The sequence below is a fragment of the Pristis pectinata genome, chromosome 1, assembly GCF_009764475.1.
Source record: "Pristis pectinata isolate sPriPec2 chromosome 1, sPriPec2.1.pri, whole genome shotgun sequence".
In the NCBI taxonomy this organism is placed as follows: Eukaryota; Metazoa; Chordata; class Chondrichthyes; order Rhinopristiformes; family Pristidae; genus Pristis; species Pristis pectinata.
The window spans coordinates 86,281,804-86,299,884 of NC_067405.1; the positions used below are offsets into that span (position 1 = coordinate 86,281,804).

The 18,081-nt window shown below is 42.3% G+C and overlaps 1 protein-coding gene across 2 annotated transcripts in view; it reads left to right on the plus strand.

The window, feature by feature from the left end:
• Positions 1 to 17,315, plus strand: part of LOC127578420 (calpain-3-like) — a 107,841-nt gene extending 90,526 nt beyond the window's left edge. For both annotated transcript variants that reach the window (XM_052030440.1, XM_052030431.1), the window contains 7 exons: positions 1,477 to 1,534; positions 6,432 to 6,493; positions 9,145 to 9,213; positions 10,523 to 10,601; positions 12,114 to 12,230; positions 14,941 to 14,999; positions 16,954 to 17,315. In XM_052030440.1, coding sequence (XP_051886400.1) covers positions 1,477 to 1,534; positions 6,432 to 6,493; positions 9,145 to 9,213; positions 10,523 to 10,601; positions 12,114 to 12,230; positions 14,941 to 14,999; positions 16,954 to 16,980 — 471 coding nt within the window. In that variant the 3' untranslated portion in view covers positions 16,981 to 17,315. The remainder of the gene's footprint in view (positions 1 to 1,476; positions 1,535 to 6,431; positions 6,494 to 9,144; positions 9,214 to 10,522; positions 10,602 to 12,113; positions 12,231 to 14,940; positions 15,000 to 16,953) is intronic.
• Positions 17,316 to 18,081: the final 766 nt, after the last annotated feature.

Sequence of the window (18,081 nt, forward strand, 5' to 3'; positions counted from 1 at the left end):
ATAGAAAGGGGCAGGTAAGTGGAAGACGAAATTTAATGCTGAGAACTGTTTCACGTTTTGATAGGAGGAATGAGAAGAGGCAAAATAAACTAGAGGGCACAATTCTAAAACAGGTACTAAAATGTATGATTATGATTCATTGAAAGTGATAGGGCAGGTGATAAAATTGGTTAAAAGGCTTATGGGATCCTGGGATTTATAAAGACAGTAGATACATAGAGTGCAAGAGCACAGAAGTCACAATGAACCTTTTATAAAACACTGGTTTGGCCACAGATGAAGTATTCTGTTCAGTTCTGGATGCCACACTTCTGGAAAGATGAGAAGGCTTTAGAGAGGGGCACAATAGATTCATTAATTGACTTCAGGAATGTAATTGGTTTATTATTGTCACATGTACAGAGGTGCTGTGAAAATCTTTGTTTTACATGCCATCCATACAGACATTTCATCACATCAGTACATTGAGGTAGTACAAGGGAAAAGCAGTAACGGAATGCAGAATAAAGTGTTACAATTACAGAGAAAATGCAGTGCAGGCAGACAATAAAGTGCAACGCCATGTCGAGCTAGATTGTGAGGTCACAGGTCCATCTTATTGTACTAGGGGACCGTTCAATAATCTTATAACAGCGGGATAGAAGCTGTCCTTGAGCCTGATGTTACATACTTTCAAGTTTTGTATCTATGTGGGCCATTAGGAGAGAGTGGGGTGGTTCTTCAGTAAAGAGAAGGGTACAAGGAGATCTGATGAAGGTACTTAAACTTATGAAAGTGGAGAGGAACTGTTCCCCTTGGTGAAGGGGTCAAGAACCAGGGGACATAGAATGGAACCAATTGAAGAAGGAAAGGTGATATGAGGATAAGTTACTACGCAGCAAGTGGGATCTGGAATGCTTTCCCGGGGGAGCAGTGAAGGCAGGTTCATCTGTGGCGTTCAAGGGGGAAGTCGGGAAGTTTCTGAAGGGAACAAATGGGCTGGATGGACTCCTTCTATTCTGTGGTATTCTGTGAAGAAACAGCTCAGTCTGTAAAACAGAGCCAAATGTGAATAAAGCACAAACATATTATTGAAATGATAAGAGGGAAGATCAGGAGGCATTTAGTTAACACTTTATATCAAAGAGAAACAGCATATAAAATTGTCGAGTCAGGGGGAGAGAGAGAGAAAGCATGACCAGGAGGATGAGCACTGAAGCCAATGGTCATGTTAAGTGGCACAGGACTGGAGGGGTACTCCTGGTGTGAGCTGCAACTGCTCTTGATATTAATCTGTATCGGGATTGAGTTTTTGGGGATTCATATCATCCAAAACAAGAGGAGAATATGGACAATGTCCTTTACATTGATGGCTCTGAGGGACAGATGTTTGTTTGCGAGAGTAAGGATTTGTAATTGTGATGCTGGAGTGGACAGAAAGTTAAATTCAGGGAAAGGCTACAATACAATATAATGCCTTTCTTTTTTTCACTGCAGGACATGCAGATCTCTGCAGCTGAACTGAAGAGCATCCTCAACCGTGTTGTTAAAAAACGTAAGTGCTACATAAGTAAGAAAACTTAGTATCAGTCTCATACCAGTTCTATGTGGTAGTGTCCTGCACCCACACCATTACCTCTGCACGCTCCCATGTGTTTCCTCCACCTCATCTACATGCTGGCCTTGCATGACCCTCACCCTTCTGGAGGCCAGCTAGCTTGCAGGCACTTTCTGTTCTTAGGGCTCACTTCTGTCAGAAATTCAACTGTGACTCGAAAAGCAGATTTTGAAATATAACAATAATCTGATGTCTTAAAAATTATGAAAGAATAAATACAGAATTTTGACCAGTTTACAGTGAAATTTACAAAACTGTTTATTATTAACATAATGCCATTGCATCATAAAGTACCTTGAAGAGTCTGTTGGTGGCGCTCGATGGACTAAGTCATAACTTGGCTTTGGTCCAGTCACTTTTCAATCTATTATTTACCACCCTTTAATAAGTCTTTTACAATATTGGCGCAAGTTTAATCTTGATTTTTAACTGTTAAAATGACCACCAGATCTAAAGCCTCTGCTAATGGTAAAGGTATTGGAGACCAACCCACTTTGGAAGCTATTTCTAATCTGGATAGAAAGTTCAATCGGAGCTTTGCCGAATTGAAGTATATTTTAAAAGACTTTGAAGACAAACAAAATACTCTTATCCAGGAGAATGCCAAACAAATACAAGTAGTTGCTGAACTCGACCAAGCTGGTAAAGAGAGAGATGCCAAACTCCATTCACTTGAAAAAGCCTTAATTACGACCAAGCAAAACCTGGAAAAGCAACAACAGAGGATCATCGACCTGGAAGGATGCAGCAGAAGGAAAAATGTAAGGATCATCAATTTTCCAGAGAACACCGAGACCGGTAACCCTACGGAATTCTTTTCTAATCTTATGATCGATGTTTTTGGTCCTGAAATGTTCCCTGTTCAGCCCATTCTGGATAGGGCTCGCAGAGCATTAAGATCTAAATCTGCTCCGGATCAAAAACCTCGGCTAGTAATACTGAGATTCCATTATGTCAGCGTCAAGGAACTCCTGATTCGTACCACTCGTAGACATGGAATGATTCAATTTAAACGATGGAAGTTTCGAATAGTTGAGGATTACACCCCAGATGTTATGAAAGAAAGGCTGACCTACAAACCAATTATGGCTTGTCTTTATCAAAGCAACTATCATCCTGCATTATTATTCCCAGCAAGGCTGAGAATTTCATTACCTGATAAATCTCACAAATGGTTTAAATCCATTCAAGAAGCTGAGAATTTTCTTTTGAATTAGCTTTTAATTTTAGAAGCTAAGAAATGCTGAAGAGACAGTGTTTTTCCTTTGATTTACTACCTACTTGTTTTATTATCTAATTAATTTTTAGATTTAAACCTTTCTTTTTTCTTCTTTTAATATTTTTAATGTTTTGTTTTAATAACAAGTAAGAATTTAACAAAATGACTGATCGTTTGCTTTCTTTTCGAATAACTATTAAACCGTATTTTTTAACTGTCAGCTGTTAACGCCCTTTGGCTCTGTTTCAATCTCACAAGTATGTTATGAGTTTGATATCTCTGTTTGTATTATGTTGTATTTAGACAAAACATGGGTGGTTTATATATTTTTTCAATTTGGACTACTGCTACCAATAAAACTGGGGTTAGTTCAATTAGAGGGTAGCTTTCTGGCTGCCTATTGGCCAGTTTTCGGGCTGTTGGGGGAGGGGGGTGGGGTTGTTTTTATGTTTTTTTCTTCTGGGCTAAACTACAAATTTTCTAAATTGTTGTCACATCGGTTTCCTCTTTGAATATATTTTTTACTTCTTCCTGTTGGTAAGACTCAGAAATACCAAGATTAACTCTTTATGTACCATATGTTTTTAATCTGTTAAAATGGATAAGACTATTAATTTTATTTCATGGAATGTTAACGGCTTAAATAATCCGCTTAAACGCAAGAAGATTTTTAAAGTTTTTCATAGATTAAATGCTCAGATCATTTTTGTTCAGAAGACTCACATCAGGAAGAAAGATAATCAACGTTTTTTTAGATTTTGGAGGGGTCAACAGTTCCATTCAAATTCACAAGCAAAGGTGAAAGGAGTTTCTATTTTTATAGACTCCCATCGTTTGTCCATCATGAGACAATATCAGACCCAAATGGTAGATTTTTATTAATTACTGGTCTGCTTCATAATAAAAAAGTTGTTATGGTTAATCTTTATACACCCAATGTAGATCACCCTGAATTTTTTAAACATCTGTTTGCATTTTTTCCTAATTTAAATGAATACACTGTGATTATGGGTGGAGATTTCAACTGCTATCTAAACCCTTCGATGGATAGATCTGTGTCAAATTCTGCACTTCCAAACATATCCGCTGTCTTTATTAATTCCTTTTTAGTTGAATCTGGAATTTTAGATGTTTGGAGATTTCTACACCCATATGATAAAGAATTTTCATTCTTTTCTCATGTTTACCATAACTACTCGAGGATTGATTTTTTTTATTGATGCTAGACTAGCTCCACTTACTATGGACTGTAAATACGATGCAATTGCCATTTCTGATCATGCACCATTGGCTTTATCAATTAAATTACCAGATGTATCCTTTGATGTCAGACAATAGCGATTTAATCCTTCTCTATTACAAGACTCAGATTTCGTCCAATTTATCAAAGAACAGATTTCAGTTTTCTTTTTAACTAATTTTACTGAAGAAATTTCCAGTGGGATAATATGGGATACTTCTAAAGCATATATCTGTGGTCTAATTATTTCATATTCCGCTGGTTTGAAAAAACGAACTTATAATGAAATACGTATATTGGTTGACAAGATTAAAGAAATCGATAAAAACTATTCTGATACTCCGAATCTGGAGCTTTTTAAAAAGAGAACAGAACTCCAACTACAACATAGTTTATTATTAACATCTTCAATTGAAAATCTACTACTTAAAAACAAAAGTCAATTTTATATACGTGGTGACAGATCTGGTAAATTATTGGCCAACCAGTTGAAAGCTACTTTATCTAAACGTCAGATTAATAAAATTCGTAAACCAGATGGTACGTACACGATAGATCATGTTCAAATCAACAAATCCTTTCAAGAATTTTATTCTTCTTTATACCAATCAGAATCCCCTGAGGATCCTACATTAATGTATGAATTTTTAAGAGATCTGAAGATTCCCCAATTATCTTTAAATGGATGCTCTACATTAGATGCTCCCATTTTGGAGGAAGAAATAAAGAAAGTAATATTTTCAATGAAGTTGGGTAAAGCACCCGGCCCTGATGGATATACAGCTGAATTTTTTAAATTCTTTTTTGATATTCTTGTTCCCTGGTTAGCCAAAATTTTTGAAGATGCCCTATCAGTGGGTAAACTACCACAATCTTTCTATGAAGCAACTATTTCTTTAATTCTTAAAAAGGATAAAGATGCCACTGATTGTGCATCTTATAGACCTATTTCTTTATTAAATGTAGATTCAAAAATATTTTCCAAAATATTGGCCTTTAGACTGGAAAAGGTTCTCCCACAAATTATCTCTGAAGACCTGACAGGATTTATTCAGAATCGTTATTTACATTTTATTATTGGGAGATTAATGAATATTATATATACCCCTTCATCCCAAATTCCAGAATGTGTTGTTTCACTAGATGCTGAAAAGGCATTTGACAGATTTGAATGGCAATATCTATTCACTACACTTCAAAAATTTAATTTTAGCCCTAAATTTATATCTGCGATTAAAACAATTTATTATACAGCTATGGCTTCAATACTTACGAATAATCAAAGATCTCCTTTGTTTAGGATTTTTTGAGGTACTAGATAAGGGTGCCCCGTTAAGCCTTTTATTGATGTGGTTTCAATTTCGTAAATTTTTTGGATTGAATAAATTTAACTTGTCAAGTCCCATTCAATCTAATTTTTTCTTTCATCCATCCAGAGTTGACTCAGCTTTTTCCATATGGAAAAGGAAGGGAATAGTATGTTTTCGCGATCTATTCATTGATGACTGTTTTTCATCTTTTGAACAATTGTCTAACAAATACAATTTGCCTAGATCACACTTTTTTCGATATTTGCAGATTAGAAATTTTTTAAAAGCTACTATACCCTCTTTTCCGACACCTTACAAAATTGAAACTATGGAAAAAATTTTAGGTCTTAATCCTTATCAGAAGGGCTTGATAGCAATAATCTATGATTTAAGGGATAGACTAGGGATGTATCCACTGGAATTTAGAAGAGTGAGAAAGGACTTGATTGACCCAAATAAATCCTGGAGGCACTTCACAGGTGGAAATGGAGAGGATGTTTACTCTTGTGGGAGAATACAGAACTAGGGGTACTGTTTAAAAATAAGGGGCACCCACTTAAGACAGAGATGAGGTAATTTTTTTCCCCTCAAAGGTTTGTGAGTCTTTGGAACTCTATTCCTCAAATAGCAGTGGAAGCAGAGTCTTTGAATATTTTTCAAGCAGAGGTAGATAGATTCTTAATAAGCGAGGGAGCAGAGGTTACCATGAGTAGACAGGAATGCGAATTTGAGGTTACAATCTGATGAGCCATGATCTTAATGAATGGCAGTGCCGGCTTGTTTGTACCAACTGATTAGTTGGACACCAGACTGTGTAAGAGACCGGCAATAGAGCACACAGGTTTGATCCAACCTAAGTTGTATTGAACACAGTATATAAAATGAGTTAATTGCAACCCCTCTCTCAATCCTTTCATCTACCAGTCTAAGTGAGAGGTGTTGTAGGAGAGAGTTTGCTCTATATTTTTCCTTTGGTCATTTCTTTTGCACATTGTTTAAAAATGTTTAATTCTTTACCTACCCAAGTATTGACTCAGAATATTGACATTTTTTCTCTTCTTGCAGACAATATGAAAACTGAAGGGTTTGCTCTGGAGTCTTGTCGCAGTATGGTTGCCCTCATGGACGTATCCTTCCCTCTTTTCCATTGAACTCATTGTTCCTTCCTCTAATGCAGTGGACTAGAGCAGCATCTCCAATTTTAATTCATCTGGAAATGCCTTGAGGTTGGCTTGGGGAGCAGTGTGTTGCTGGCATGAACCTGAGACAAACAATCCAAGAGTATGTGCCATGGATTCCTGACCTCCGTTGAGATAACTGACCCAAAGCTGAATTGCAGTAGGAACAATGCAATTGGATTTGGGAGAAAAGGTCAGCTGATTTCCACTGTTTTGGAGCCAATTGATTATTGCTTCCTTTTTGGTTTGGTTCTAAATTTCTGCTTTTCCCTTCCATTCTGACAGTGGTGATTTTTCCATGCAGCTTGCCACCACATGCAGCGATCAGCCTCTGGTACTTTGCTATGTGGCTTTTGTTCATTTGTGAACCTAAGCAATTCAGTTAACTGTGAGGCATATTTTGAGTGAGCTCATTCCTGCTCTCTGAGGTCCCCAGAGACAACAAAAGCTGGACTTGTCAGTGATGTCATCATTTCATAATGAATAAAATTGCCCTGCAGCTCTCGATTCCTCGTCTCAGATCTCATTAAAATTTTTCTCAGGCCACTGGAAAACTACTTACAGGGAAAAGTTTGGCTAATTTCACCCTCAGGATACAGGCACTGATTATAGCACTCCCACTCTCGACCAGAAGAACAGGGGGAAAAAATTCCTACAATCTTCTAGTCTGTCTTGGCAGTAGATAGTCAAAACAGTCTTTCAGCTTTAACTCTGGTTCTTTTCTTGATCACTAGTTTCTTTTGTCCTGCGTATTTATCTTGAAATGTATTGAAGAGAGGCTGTAACTGAACGAAGCATGGTGCCTGGAAGTGGTAAACTCACATTTGCTAACTGGTAGAAGTACCTTACAGTGTTTGGGAATGGGAATAGCTACCAGAAATCGCTGGTGGTTAAGTTGTTGTATTTTGATTAAAATTCAATCCCACCACAGCACCTGGGGAATTTGAGTAAAGCTGCTCTCAGTAATGGTAACTGCGAAATGGCCTGGTTGTCATAAAATGCCATCTGGTTCACTGATGCTTTTCAGAAAATCTATCGCCCTGACTCTGTCTGATCTCTATGTGAATCCAGACCCCAACTTGGTTGCCTTCTGAAGTGGCTTGGCAAGCCACCCTGCTCAAGGGCAAATGGTGATGGTCAACAAGTGCTGGACTTGCCAGTGATGTCTGCATTTCACAATAAATAAAACTGCCCCACAATTCCCAATTCTTCCTCTCTGAGCTCATTGACGTTGTTCCTAAATCCCATTGTTACACTGGTCTTGTCTGTATCCATTTACAGAATGTGTCCTCTTTGCTGACAAGGCCAGCATTTATGACCCATCCCTAATTGTGTGTGAAAAGGGCATGTCTTCTTATTATCGTCTCTTGGTCATTCTGGTAAGGTAGTTGGGAAAGGATTGAGAAGTTCCATAATTTGGACCCATGCATCGAAAGAATGGGAAATTCCATCATTTAAACCCATGATGATGAAGGACTGGTGATATATTTCCCATACAGGATAGGGTGTGACTCTTGATGGGAGTCTACAGGTGGTGATATTCCCATCTACCTGCTGTCCTTGGTGATCGTGGTCTTGGTTTTGGAAGGTGCTGTCATAATAGCCTGACTGAGTAACTGCATTACATTTTTTAGCCGGTACACACTGCAGCCTCTGTGCACTGGTGGTGGAAGGAATGAATGGGTTGTCAATCAAGTAAGCTGCTTTGTCCTGGATGGTATTGAGACTCTTGAGTTGCTGGAGCTGCATTCATCCAGGCAAATAGAGAGTATTCCAGCTTGCTTAGGACTTGTTCTTTTTATATAGTTGAGAGACTTTGGGGTGTCAGGAAGTAAGTAACCTTAAATGATCTTCCTTGGTAACATTCCATAACTCTTAAATCAGTGGGAGTCTCTCAGAGCTTCTCCTGTGGAATTTGAATGAGTTTTCTGCCAAGATTACAGAAAAATTCATGAAATTCTCAGGAGGTGTATTCTCCCTTTAACCTGATTCTTATTAGCAACTTCTTCAGCTACACTTTCATTCTCTGATATTTGCAACTTCTACAATTGGAAAGAAATTGGCTAACTCAGCTTTGACATCTCCCTTGACAATCCTGAAATCATAAATCAGATTATCAAATGAGTTCCCTTTCACTACAGAGAAAAATCCAAGTACTTTTTTTATTTTCCTCATTTGACAAATTCCTGAGCATCAATGATCATTACTGCTCCCTGGAGAGAAATAATATCTTCCCTGAGGTGCCCACAGTACTACAGATAAGGATCTAATGAATGCGTGATCTGTGAATACAATAATCTCTCTGCCACCTGCATGAAGTAGATTTTAACAGCGGGTAATGTTAAAAGGGCAGCCAGTGGCTTTGCGATGTGTTATAATTTCAATATCTACTCTTCTGTGCTTATTAGTTTCAGAATTACAAATTAAGCTTGGAGGTTTACAAGAGAGCTGTTAATAATTCCAGAATGCTGCGGCTATTTTTACAATCAAGAAAATATATTGATTTGCATGTAATGTTATCTTGTTCCCCCAGAACAGGAGTTTAACAATCACATGACCAGGCTGTTTTTATTATCTCTTCCTTAACATGGTGCCTGTAGACAGATGGATCTGGGAAACTTAATCTGAATGAGTTTAAGCATCTATGGAACAAGATTAAACAATGGCAGGTAGGTGGTGCTGGAGAGCTAAGGGAAATTTCATATGTAGTGTTATTGTTGATATCTAATGTCAATCAATCTCAGATCAACAGAATGAGTGGAGGGGTTAATTTAGACTTTGGAAAGCTTCATTTCTCAAAGGACACACTAATGGTGGGATTACCTGCCATCATCAATGCTGTTTATTTCCCTTATGTACCTGTTAATCTGGTCAGGTCACCACCAGACCTGGTAAGGGTTCAGGGATACATGAACTTTCCCAGCACTCTGCTTCCCTCCTCTGTACTATACTCCCCTGCCAGTCACTGTGGTTGGGTAACTTTGAATATCAGGACTTGATAAAAACTGATTGTAGGAAATGTGCTTTCACATTTTTCACAAAAGTTCCTGATAGGAAACTTTTGTTGCATTGCTGTTCAGAGTCTGATGTGACACAGGAGCACATAGCCAGGGCTGTCTTTGGGAATTTCCTATTGGTGATCAGTTATCTCTCTTTCACACCGGGGCACTGTTCTCTGTGCATCATCTGTGCACCCACAAGATACCCATTCATCACCTAAATCCAGCCAGTCATCAGCCTGTGGAGCAGTATGATCAGACTGGATCTGGTCCTGTAATCACATGTACTCTTCAGCAGATTGATGTTGGAAAGAAAACAGGCTAGCGACTCTGATGATTTGCTACCTCACCACTCCTGAATAATCAGTTCAATGGTTGCATCTACACTGCTCCCTCAGCTAAAATCAGCAAGATGAAAATGCAACCTTAAATTCCCTCAGTGGGATGCAGTGACATATTGCAGTGCAGTTACCCACCAGATACATTGCCAGGCAAGGATCTTTGTCTTCCAGATAGATTATACATTTTAAAGTTCATAAATTGCAAAAATTGAAGGCTAAAGGTTTAGCTTGTTCAGTTTTTCCAGAGAATATGGCAGAGATTAAGTCCACGTCCTTTACAGTACACACTGCCAGGCATGTTGCAACATTGTTCAACATGCAATGAATTACTATTGCTTTGGAAAATTTAAATGGTGAGGTCAGACTTAAAACTGCTGAGGAAGGAGAAATGGACAGAAGGCGGCAAATTGTGGGCTAATCCTGGCCTGAACTGTGGCTGTTCGATAAGACGGTAAAAGCCCCAGTCAATCTCGTCATCCAGTTCCTCGGATAGGAACCTGAAACTGTACTCTGTCCTCAGTCACTCTGAGATGGCCCTGTGTCTGCATATTGGCTTCAGTCCCTGGTATGTGATCCTGAAAATCAATATAAACTCTCAGACAAATATTTTCTCAATGTAATTCCTTGTTTACTTGCAGGCAATTTTTCAGGAATATGACAAGGATAATTCTGGAGTGATTGACAGCTATGAAATGCGGAGTGCTGTGAATGATGCAGGTGGGTGGCAATGAGTTTGGGTGACGGCAGGTAGTGTGGGGAGAACTGACCTCATTGACAGCTGAGCAGCTCCACCATAGACTGAAGGTTCAGATCTGCAGTGATGGAATCTCGAAGAAGTCTTCGGGCAGAGTGTCTCTCAGGAATCACTGTAAGTGCAGTGCAGTTCTGGACGACAGCACATTCCACTGTATCTTCTCCAGTGTCACTTCCTTCAGCAAAGCACTTACAGCAAAACCCTGATAATCCGGCAGCCTTAACACTTTGGTAGCGCTGGACCAGCAGATTTTCCAGATTATTGGATGCCACACTTTTAATACCCAAACGTATTTATTTACTTTTTTACAAGTTACACTGTAGTGTAATAACATTTCCAGTGAATCCAGTGAGTTTAAAGGAAGCGGGAAATATACAATCACTTTGGACCCCAGCTCTGTCCACAAACCCACCCGTGTTCTTTACTCCCAAGTTTCCGGATCCCAACCCTGGCTCCAGCTACACATCCAGTCCCAATCCTGACTCTGGTCCAACTGCACTCTGGAAACCCAGCTCACATTCTGGACCAATAAGTGAGCCAGATGCAGGGCCATCAGGATTTCCAAACAAACGGATGCTGGGTTATCGGAGTTTTACTGATGATATATTTCTTCCACACCATCAATTCCTGTCACAGGATCTTGGTGTCACTGATTTTCTGTTGCTTCAGAGCTGATTCCAACCCCAGCAGTAAAGGCAAAACCTCTGGGATCATTCTTATTGCTAATTGTTAAGGGTCTTCTTGCAACATGGGAGCTGCCTTGAAAGAAGGGAGGAAGGTGTCTTTACAATTTGCTGAGGACAGTTCACTGCTTTGATCTGATCACTCAGGACATCCTTCTCGGTTTAAGCATCCCCATCACTCATTCCAGTCACATGAAGCTCCTGAGCTGGTGATGACAAGGAAACATGTGGACGAGCCGATCCTGTCATTAACAGTTCCTGGGGAAATATCAGGGAGGTGTGTGGGGGGTAGAGGCAAGGGGTGTAGCAGCATTGGGCAGGTTGTGTGGGGTGGTTGGAGACCTGCTGGAGATGGGGCGGTGAGCGTGCTTTTTATTCGTAAGGGGTGGCAGGATGTCAGTAAGTATTTCACTTCCTGCAAACGTCCCAGGCCAATGATGTAGTAGTAAAATCTATCTGTTTCGGGAGTGCCCAATGAAAACATTCCCAAGGCAACGTGGTCCCAGTTCTTCCATAATCTCCAAAAGGAGTGTTGCATGGAGAACAATGTCATTCGCATGCACTGCTATGGTAATCACATTGGGATGAAAATGGTGATATGACAGAAAGTGGCTGATTGAAATTCTCGGCCACACAGATGGCTCCTGAGCCACCTGTACCAGGTGAGAAGATAGCATTACATATTTACTTGCATTGTGTCATAAGGGGGTGTAAGCATTTGGTTTAGTGAAGCGGAGGGAACTGTCAGTGAGAGTGACGGTGGTGCAGCAGATGTTCTTGCTTGTTCTTCAGGCTTCCGACTTAACAGCCAGTTGTACGAGCTCATCTCCATGCGCTACGCTGATGTAAATATGAATCTGGACTTCGACAGCTTCATCTGCTGCATTCTGAGACTGGAGGGGATGTTCAGTAAGTGCAACACTGTGCCTCTCCCATTCCAGCAATGGCTTTGCAGCCTTTGTGGTGTGCCTTCAATTTTAGTGGGTTAAAATCTGCCTCCAGCCAACGGGCAAAAGCACTTCTGTCAGGAAACTTGGAATGTGGTTAAGTCAGGAGTGGATCTACCTTTCGTGAAGGTGATCATATTGCCAGGGAATGGCCCCTGGTTTAGCACGGAATTATTCCAGGTGAATTCAGCACATCCGTGGTATTGAATATCCCTTTCCCAAACCCAACCCACTCTTGTTTCTGGCATTCACCCATTGCTGATAACTTCCACCTCAACTTTTCTGTTGACTCATCACATAAGAACAAGTCATAGAAGCAGGAGTAGGCCATTCTGCCCTCATGCCTGCTCCATTATGGCTGATCTCTTAACCTTGGCACCACTTCCCTGCACTAATCTATATCCCTTGGTACCGATCTCCATCTTGAATATTCTGAGCAACTCTCTGATTCTCTCCTGAAGCATCAGTGATACCTCCTGTTTCAAATCCCATGTTAGCATCTGTTCTTCCAACTCTTCAACCCACATCTCCCCACCCCAATAGCCCCCACCTCCTGGTTACCATCTGTTCCTGCCCTCAGACCGTGTTCCTGATTGGAACCGTGACGGGAACTCCCTCCTACAATAAGAATGTCCCCTCTCCCTACACATTCAGGGGACTCCCCCTGCTATAGGAAACCTTCAGGGCTGGAGCCATGCCTTGAGATAGGGAAGATACCTGTGGTTTTTGGAGGTCAATCATCCCAGCCCCAGGACATCGCTGCCGGAGTTCCTCAGGGCAGTGTCCCAGACCCAACTATCTTCACCTTCTACATCAATGCCTTTCCTTCCATCATAAGATCAGAATGGGCATGCTCGCTGATGATTGCACAACATTCATTTGCATTCACAACTCAGCAAATGAAGCAACAGCATGAGCTGGGCAATGTTCAGGCACAGGTGAGTAGCTACCATCTCCAACAAAAGAGAGTCAACCTACCTCTGTCATTCAATGGCATTACCACCACTGATTCTCCCACCAGCAGCATTCTGGGGATCACCATTGACGGACCAGCCACATAAATACCGTGGCTACAAGAACCTGTCAGAGACTGGGTATCCTGTGGTGAATGACTTACCCCTTGATATCCCAAGGCCTCTCTTACAAGGCAAAAGTCATGGGTGTGATGGAATGCTCTGCACTTGCTTGGATGAGTGCAGTGCCAATAACTCTCTGTAAGCTCGACACCATCCAGGACGAAGCAGCCTGCTCGATCAACACCCATGGACCAGTCTAAGTGTTCATTCTCTCTACCACTGGTACACAATGGCTGCAGTGTGAGCCATCTACAAAACACACCAGAGTTAGTCACCCAGGCTACTCTGAGAACAACCCCCAAACTCTCGACCTCCACCACCAAGACAAGGGCAGCAGGTGCAAGGGAACTCCGCCACCTACAGATTCCCCTCCAAGTCACGCCCCATCCTGACTTGGAAATATATCGCTTTGTTGCTGGGTCTTAATCCTGGAACTCCCTCCCCAGCAACACTGTCAGACCACCTTCACCAGAAGGACTGAAAAAGTCAGCACGAGGGCCAATAAGGGGTGGGCAATAAATGACGGCCTTACCAGTGACACCCACATCCTGAATAATCAATATTAAAAAAATAACTCCTTTACAATCGGGACCCTTTGCTCCCACTCTCGTATTTGGGAGCACACCTCATCACATCTCCACCAGCCCCAGCCTCATGTTGCCTATTCAGGTAAGGACCAGCATCTAACTTGGAAAAGAATGGGTGCAGCCTGTGGAGGTGAAGGTTGAGCTAAGGGTTATCAGCGAGCAAGACTTCTTTACATCCTCTACTGAACGGAGTCGCACTTACACAGCCACCAAGGTTCAGCCTGTGTGTCCGTTGCGGCATCTGTAAGATTACGTAGAAATCCCAGTGTGGAAGCAAACTGCTTGGCTCTGTTTCCTGTTTAATCTCCTCGGCTGTCTGAGGATAAGAATGACATTAAGCTGCACTGAGCGCTTTCCAGGGTTCATTGAGGGTGCAGCATCCCAACAACCCTCTGTCTAGTATTGTGGATAGGTGTAATGTTCACACTATGGAACCATAACCCAGCATGACCCCAAAATAACAACAAGTGAGTGGATAAAGTGCAGACCAAAGCACACTTTACATCTCTCAGCAGGCTGTACAATGTTCTCCAGTGCTGGATGCTGCCAAATTCAGTGGGGATGGTGCAGTAGGGCAACTGGTAGAACCGCTGCCTCACAGCACCAGTGACTGGACTTCAATCCCCACCTCCGCTGCTGCCCTTGTGGAGTTTGCACATTCTCCCTATGACCGCATGTGTTTTGTCTGGGTACTCTGGCTCCCCCCCCAACATCCTAAAGACGTGCGGGTTGGTAGGTTAACTGGCCACTGTAAGTTGGCCCGAGTGTGTAGATGTGATAGAATCTAGAGGGAAAGTGAGGAAAATAAAAGGGAGGGGGGAAATTAATGTACATAGATGGTTAGGAGGGATTTGATGGGCCGAAAGACCCATTTCTGTGCTGTAACTTTGTGCTCAGATGTCCAAGCACATGAATTCCTTTGGTGCTCTTGGTACTATGGTATAAGTCAGCATTATGTTCTTTGTAAGTGCGCTTTTGAGCGGGAAACTTTATCCTTTCCATTCTGCAGGAGCCTTCAAGGCATTTGACAAAGATGGAGATGGAATCATTAAACTGAACGTCTTGGAGGTAGGTGCATCTCATGGGACAGCTACAGTTCCTCACCAGGAAACAGAAGTCCCAAGTGGGCACTGAAAGGTGTAAATCACACTAGAAGTCTTGGCCCATACATCTGCAACTCAGAGTCATGGAGCTGTACAGCATAGAAACAGGCCTTTCCACCCACCGTGTCTTTGCCTGTCTATACTAGTCCCAATTAGAGTCATAGAGTTATACAGAAACAGGCACTTTGGCCCAACTCGCCCATGCCAACCAAGGTGCTTTCCTGGGCTAGTTCCATTTGCCTGCATTTGGCCATATCCCTTTAAATCTTTCCTAACCATGAACTTGTCCAATTGTTTTTTAAATGTTGTAATTGTACCCACATCTACCACTTCCTCTGGCAGTTCGTTCCATACACCCACCACCCTCTGTGTGAAAAACGTGCCCCTCAGGTCCCCTTTAAATCTCTCACCTTAAATCTATGCCTTTTAATTTTAGACTCCCCCACGCTGGGTAAAAGACTGTGACCTTATCTATGTCCCTCATGATTTTATAAACCTCTCCATTGTCACCCCTCAGCCTCACTGCATGCATTAATTCCCTCTAAGCCCTGCTCAATCAAGTACATGTCAAGATGCCTAATAAATATTGTTACTGTTCCTGCCTCCACCACTTCCTCTGGCAGCTCATTGCAGATACCCTGTGGGCGAAAGAGCAGTTCGGGTTGTAAACAGCGCCCAAGAATAGAATCCTGTTGTAACCTGGGGACTTTCTGTACTGCAGGCTTGCTGTGTGGGAGAGTGAATTCCCCATCATGAGTCTCTTTCCCCAGGGCCAGCTGTCCTCCAGGAGTCACCAATCTCATGCAGATCCCCGTGGTGTGATCATTTGAACCAGGCATGATGTTATTTTCTCATAATTACATTATCCATAAGCCCTTGGTTTGAAATGTGTACGAGCATCCTCCAACCAGCTTTGGAGCTGTCCTGTGAAGTGCCCCAATGAGTCCCTTTAAATCACAAGCAAAGCAAGAACACAGTGTACTGTACTCCGGGTTCCCTGAGACCTCCCCACAATGATCATTGTATAGAGCTTTGAGCTTAAATTTCTATCAGTGTGGGCTGAAACTTGTACTGTGTGACAAATGACATCATTTGGTGTGTGTCTGACACCAGGGAAATGTCAGACACACTAATATGTATCGTCTAATGTTGTGATTGGTGCCACTTCACTTGGGAATAATTTCTAATGCAATTTACTCTGATAAAAAATTCATTAAGACCTAACGGTGCCACATGATCCAATTTCTAAGCTAGAGTTGGATAGCCCCTGTTGTGTGTGGAGCCTTTGGAACAGAGCCAAATAGAATTCATCATACACACTTACCTCTGGAAAAAGATGGCAGGTCCCCACTTACAAATTTGCCTTCTGTAGTCCCTTCACCTGAAATAGACTGACCTGTGGCTTGTTCTCCTCCTTTTGAGGGGATGGGTGGTGGGGGAGGCAACTCTGTTGCCACTCTTTGCTAAAGGTGCCTCGACAAGAAGGAATCCAAGTGAAATGATCATGGTTACTGCATCCCTCCATGATTGTGCCATACGTTACAGCGGTTCTAGGGCCAGGATCTTGGAGTATGATGATGTTAGTTATGGAATGTGGATTTAGGAAGAGCACTGCCTGTTTTGTCCTTGGTTGGGCGGTGGGGGGGGGGGGGGGGTGGGTGCAGAAATTCCACTAGACCTAATCGTTTTTGTGATTTAACTGTGGCATTTTACCTGAAATAATTACACTTGCGTTTACACTCTCTGTATCCCTTAGAAGACCTCACAAGGTGGATTTTTTAAATCAAAGTACAGTTAACATTGGTTAGTGAAGGGAAAGTTTGGGAGGATATCTTCCTTTTCCTTTCCTTGTGTGTTGATTGCATGTACTGCTTGCCTTACCATTGGGATGAATTTTTATGATCTACTCATCTCCGCAGTGGCTGCAGCTCACCATATATGCTTAAGGCTCTCAGGATTCATGGGCCTGGCTATTACCTCAACTCAACATGCAAACCTCAACAGCCAAAGCCAAGTACATCAAGCCAAACTCTTCTTCTCATGGTGGCGTTCAAGACGATCAGGCGAAAAACTGTTGGCAGCATGAAACTGTCAGATGAGCACTTATTACTCTTTGTGTGCGTGTGTGTGTGTGTGAACCTTTGGGATTGGGAGTGGCAGAACCTGACATTGTAACTGCTGGGGAGTGTCATGGCAAGAAGGGATTTCCTTGGCTTTGGTAAGCTGACAGCAGAGCGGTGCAAAACATGATGCTGGAGGTACTCAGCAGGCCAGGCAGCATCCGTGGAGAAAAGCAGGCGGTCATCGTTTCGGGTCAGGACCCTCCTTCAGGACTGAAGATAGGAAAAGGGGAAGCCCGGTATATAGGAGGGAATACAGAGTGGTGATAGATGGACAAAAGAGGGGAGGTGGGATGGGCACAAGGTGGTGATAGGTAGATGCAGGTAAGAGATAGTGATAGGCAGGTGCAGGGGAGGAGGGGAGAGCAGATCCACCGGGGGATGGGTTAAATGTAAGGTGGAGAAAAGGGGGGTGGGGGTAGAGAAAAGAGAGGCTAGGAGAGGAAAGAAGAGTTGTGGAGGGGGTGGTTTGTGGGGATTACTTGAAGTGGGAGAATTCAATGTTTATGCTGTTAGGCCACGAGGTTCCAAGATGGAAAATGAGGTGCTGTTCCTCCAGTTTGCACTTGGAATTCTGGCAGTGGAGGAGGCCAAAAGCTGACGTACTGTATCTATGATGGAGTGGGAGGGGGAGTTGAAGTGACTGGCAATGGGGAGATGCAGATCGAGGTTATGGATGGAGCTCAGGTGTTCTGCGAAACGGTCACCTAGTCTGCGTTTGGTCTCACCAATGTAGAGGAGGCCACACTTGGAGCACCAAATGCAGTAGATGATATTAAGGGAGGTGCATGTGAACCTCTGTCTCACCTGAAAGGACTGTTTGGATCACACCCGCATCTTTGCCATTTCCCGCACCTCTGCTCGCACCCTCACCCCTCCCAGACCCAACAGGGATAGGGACCCCCTTGTCCTCACATTTCATCCTAC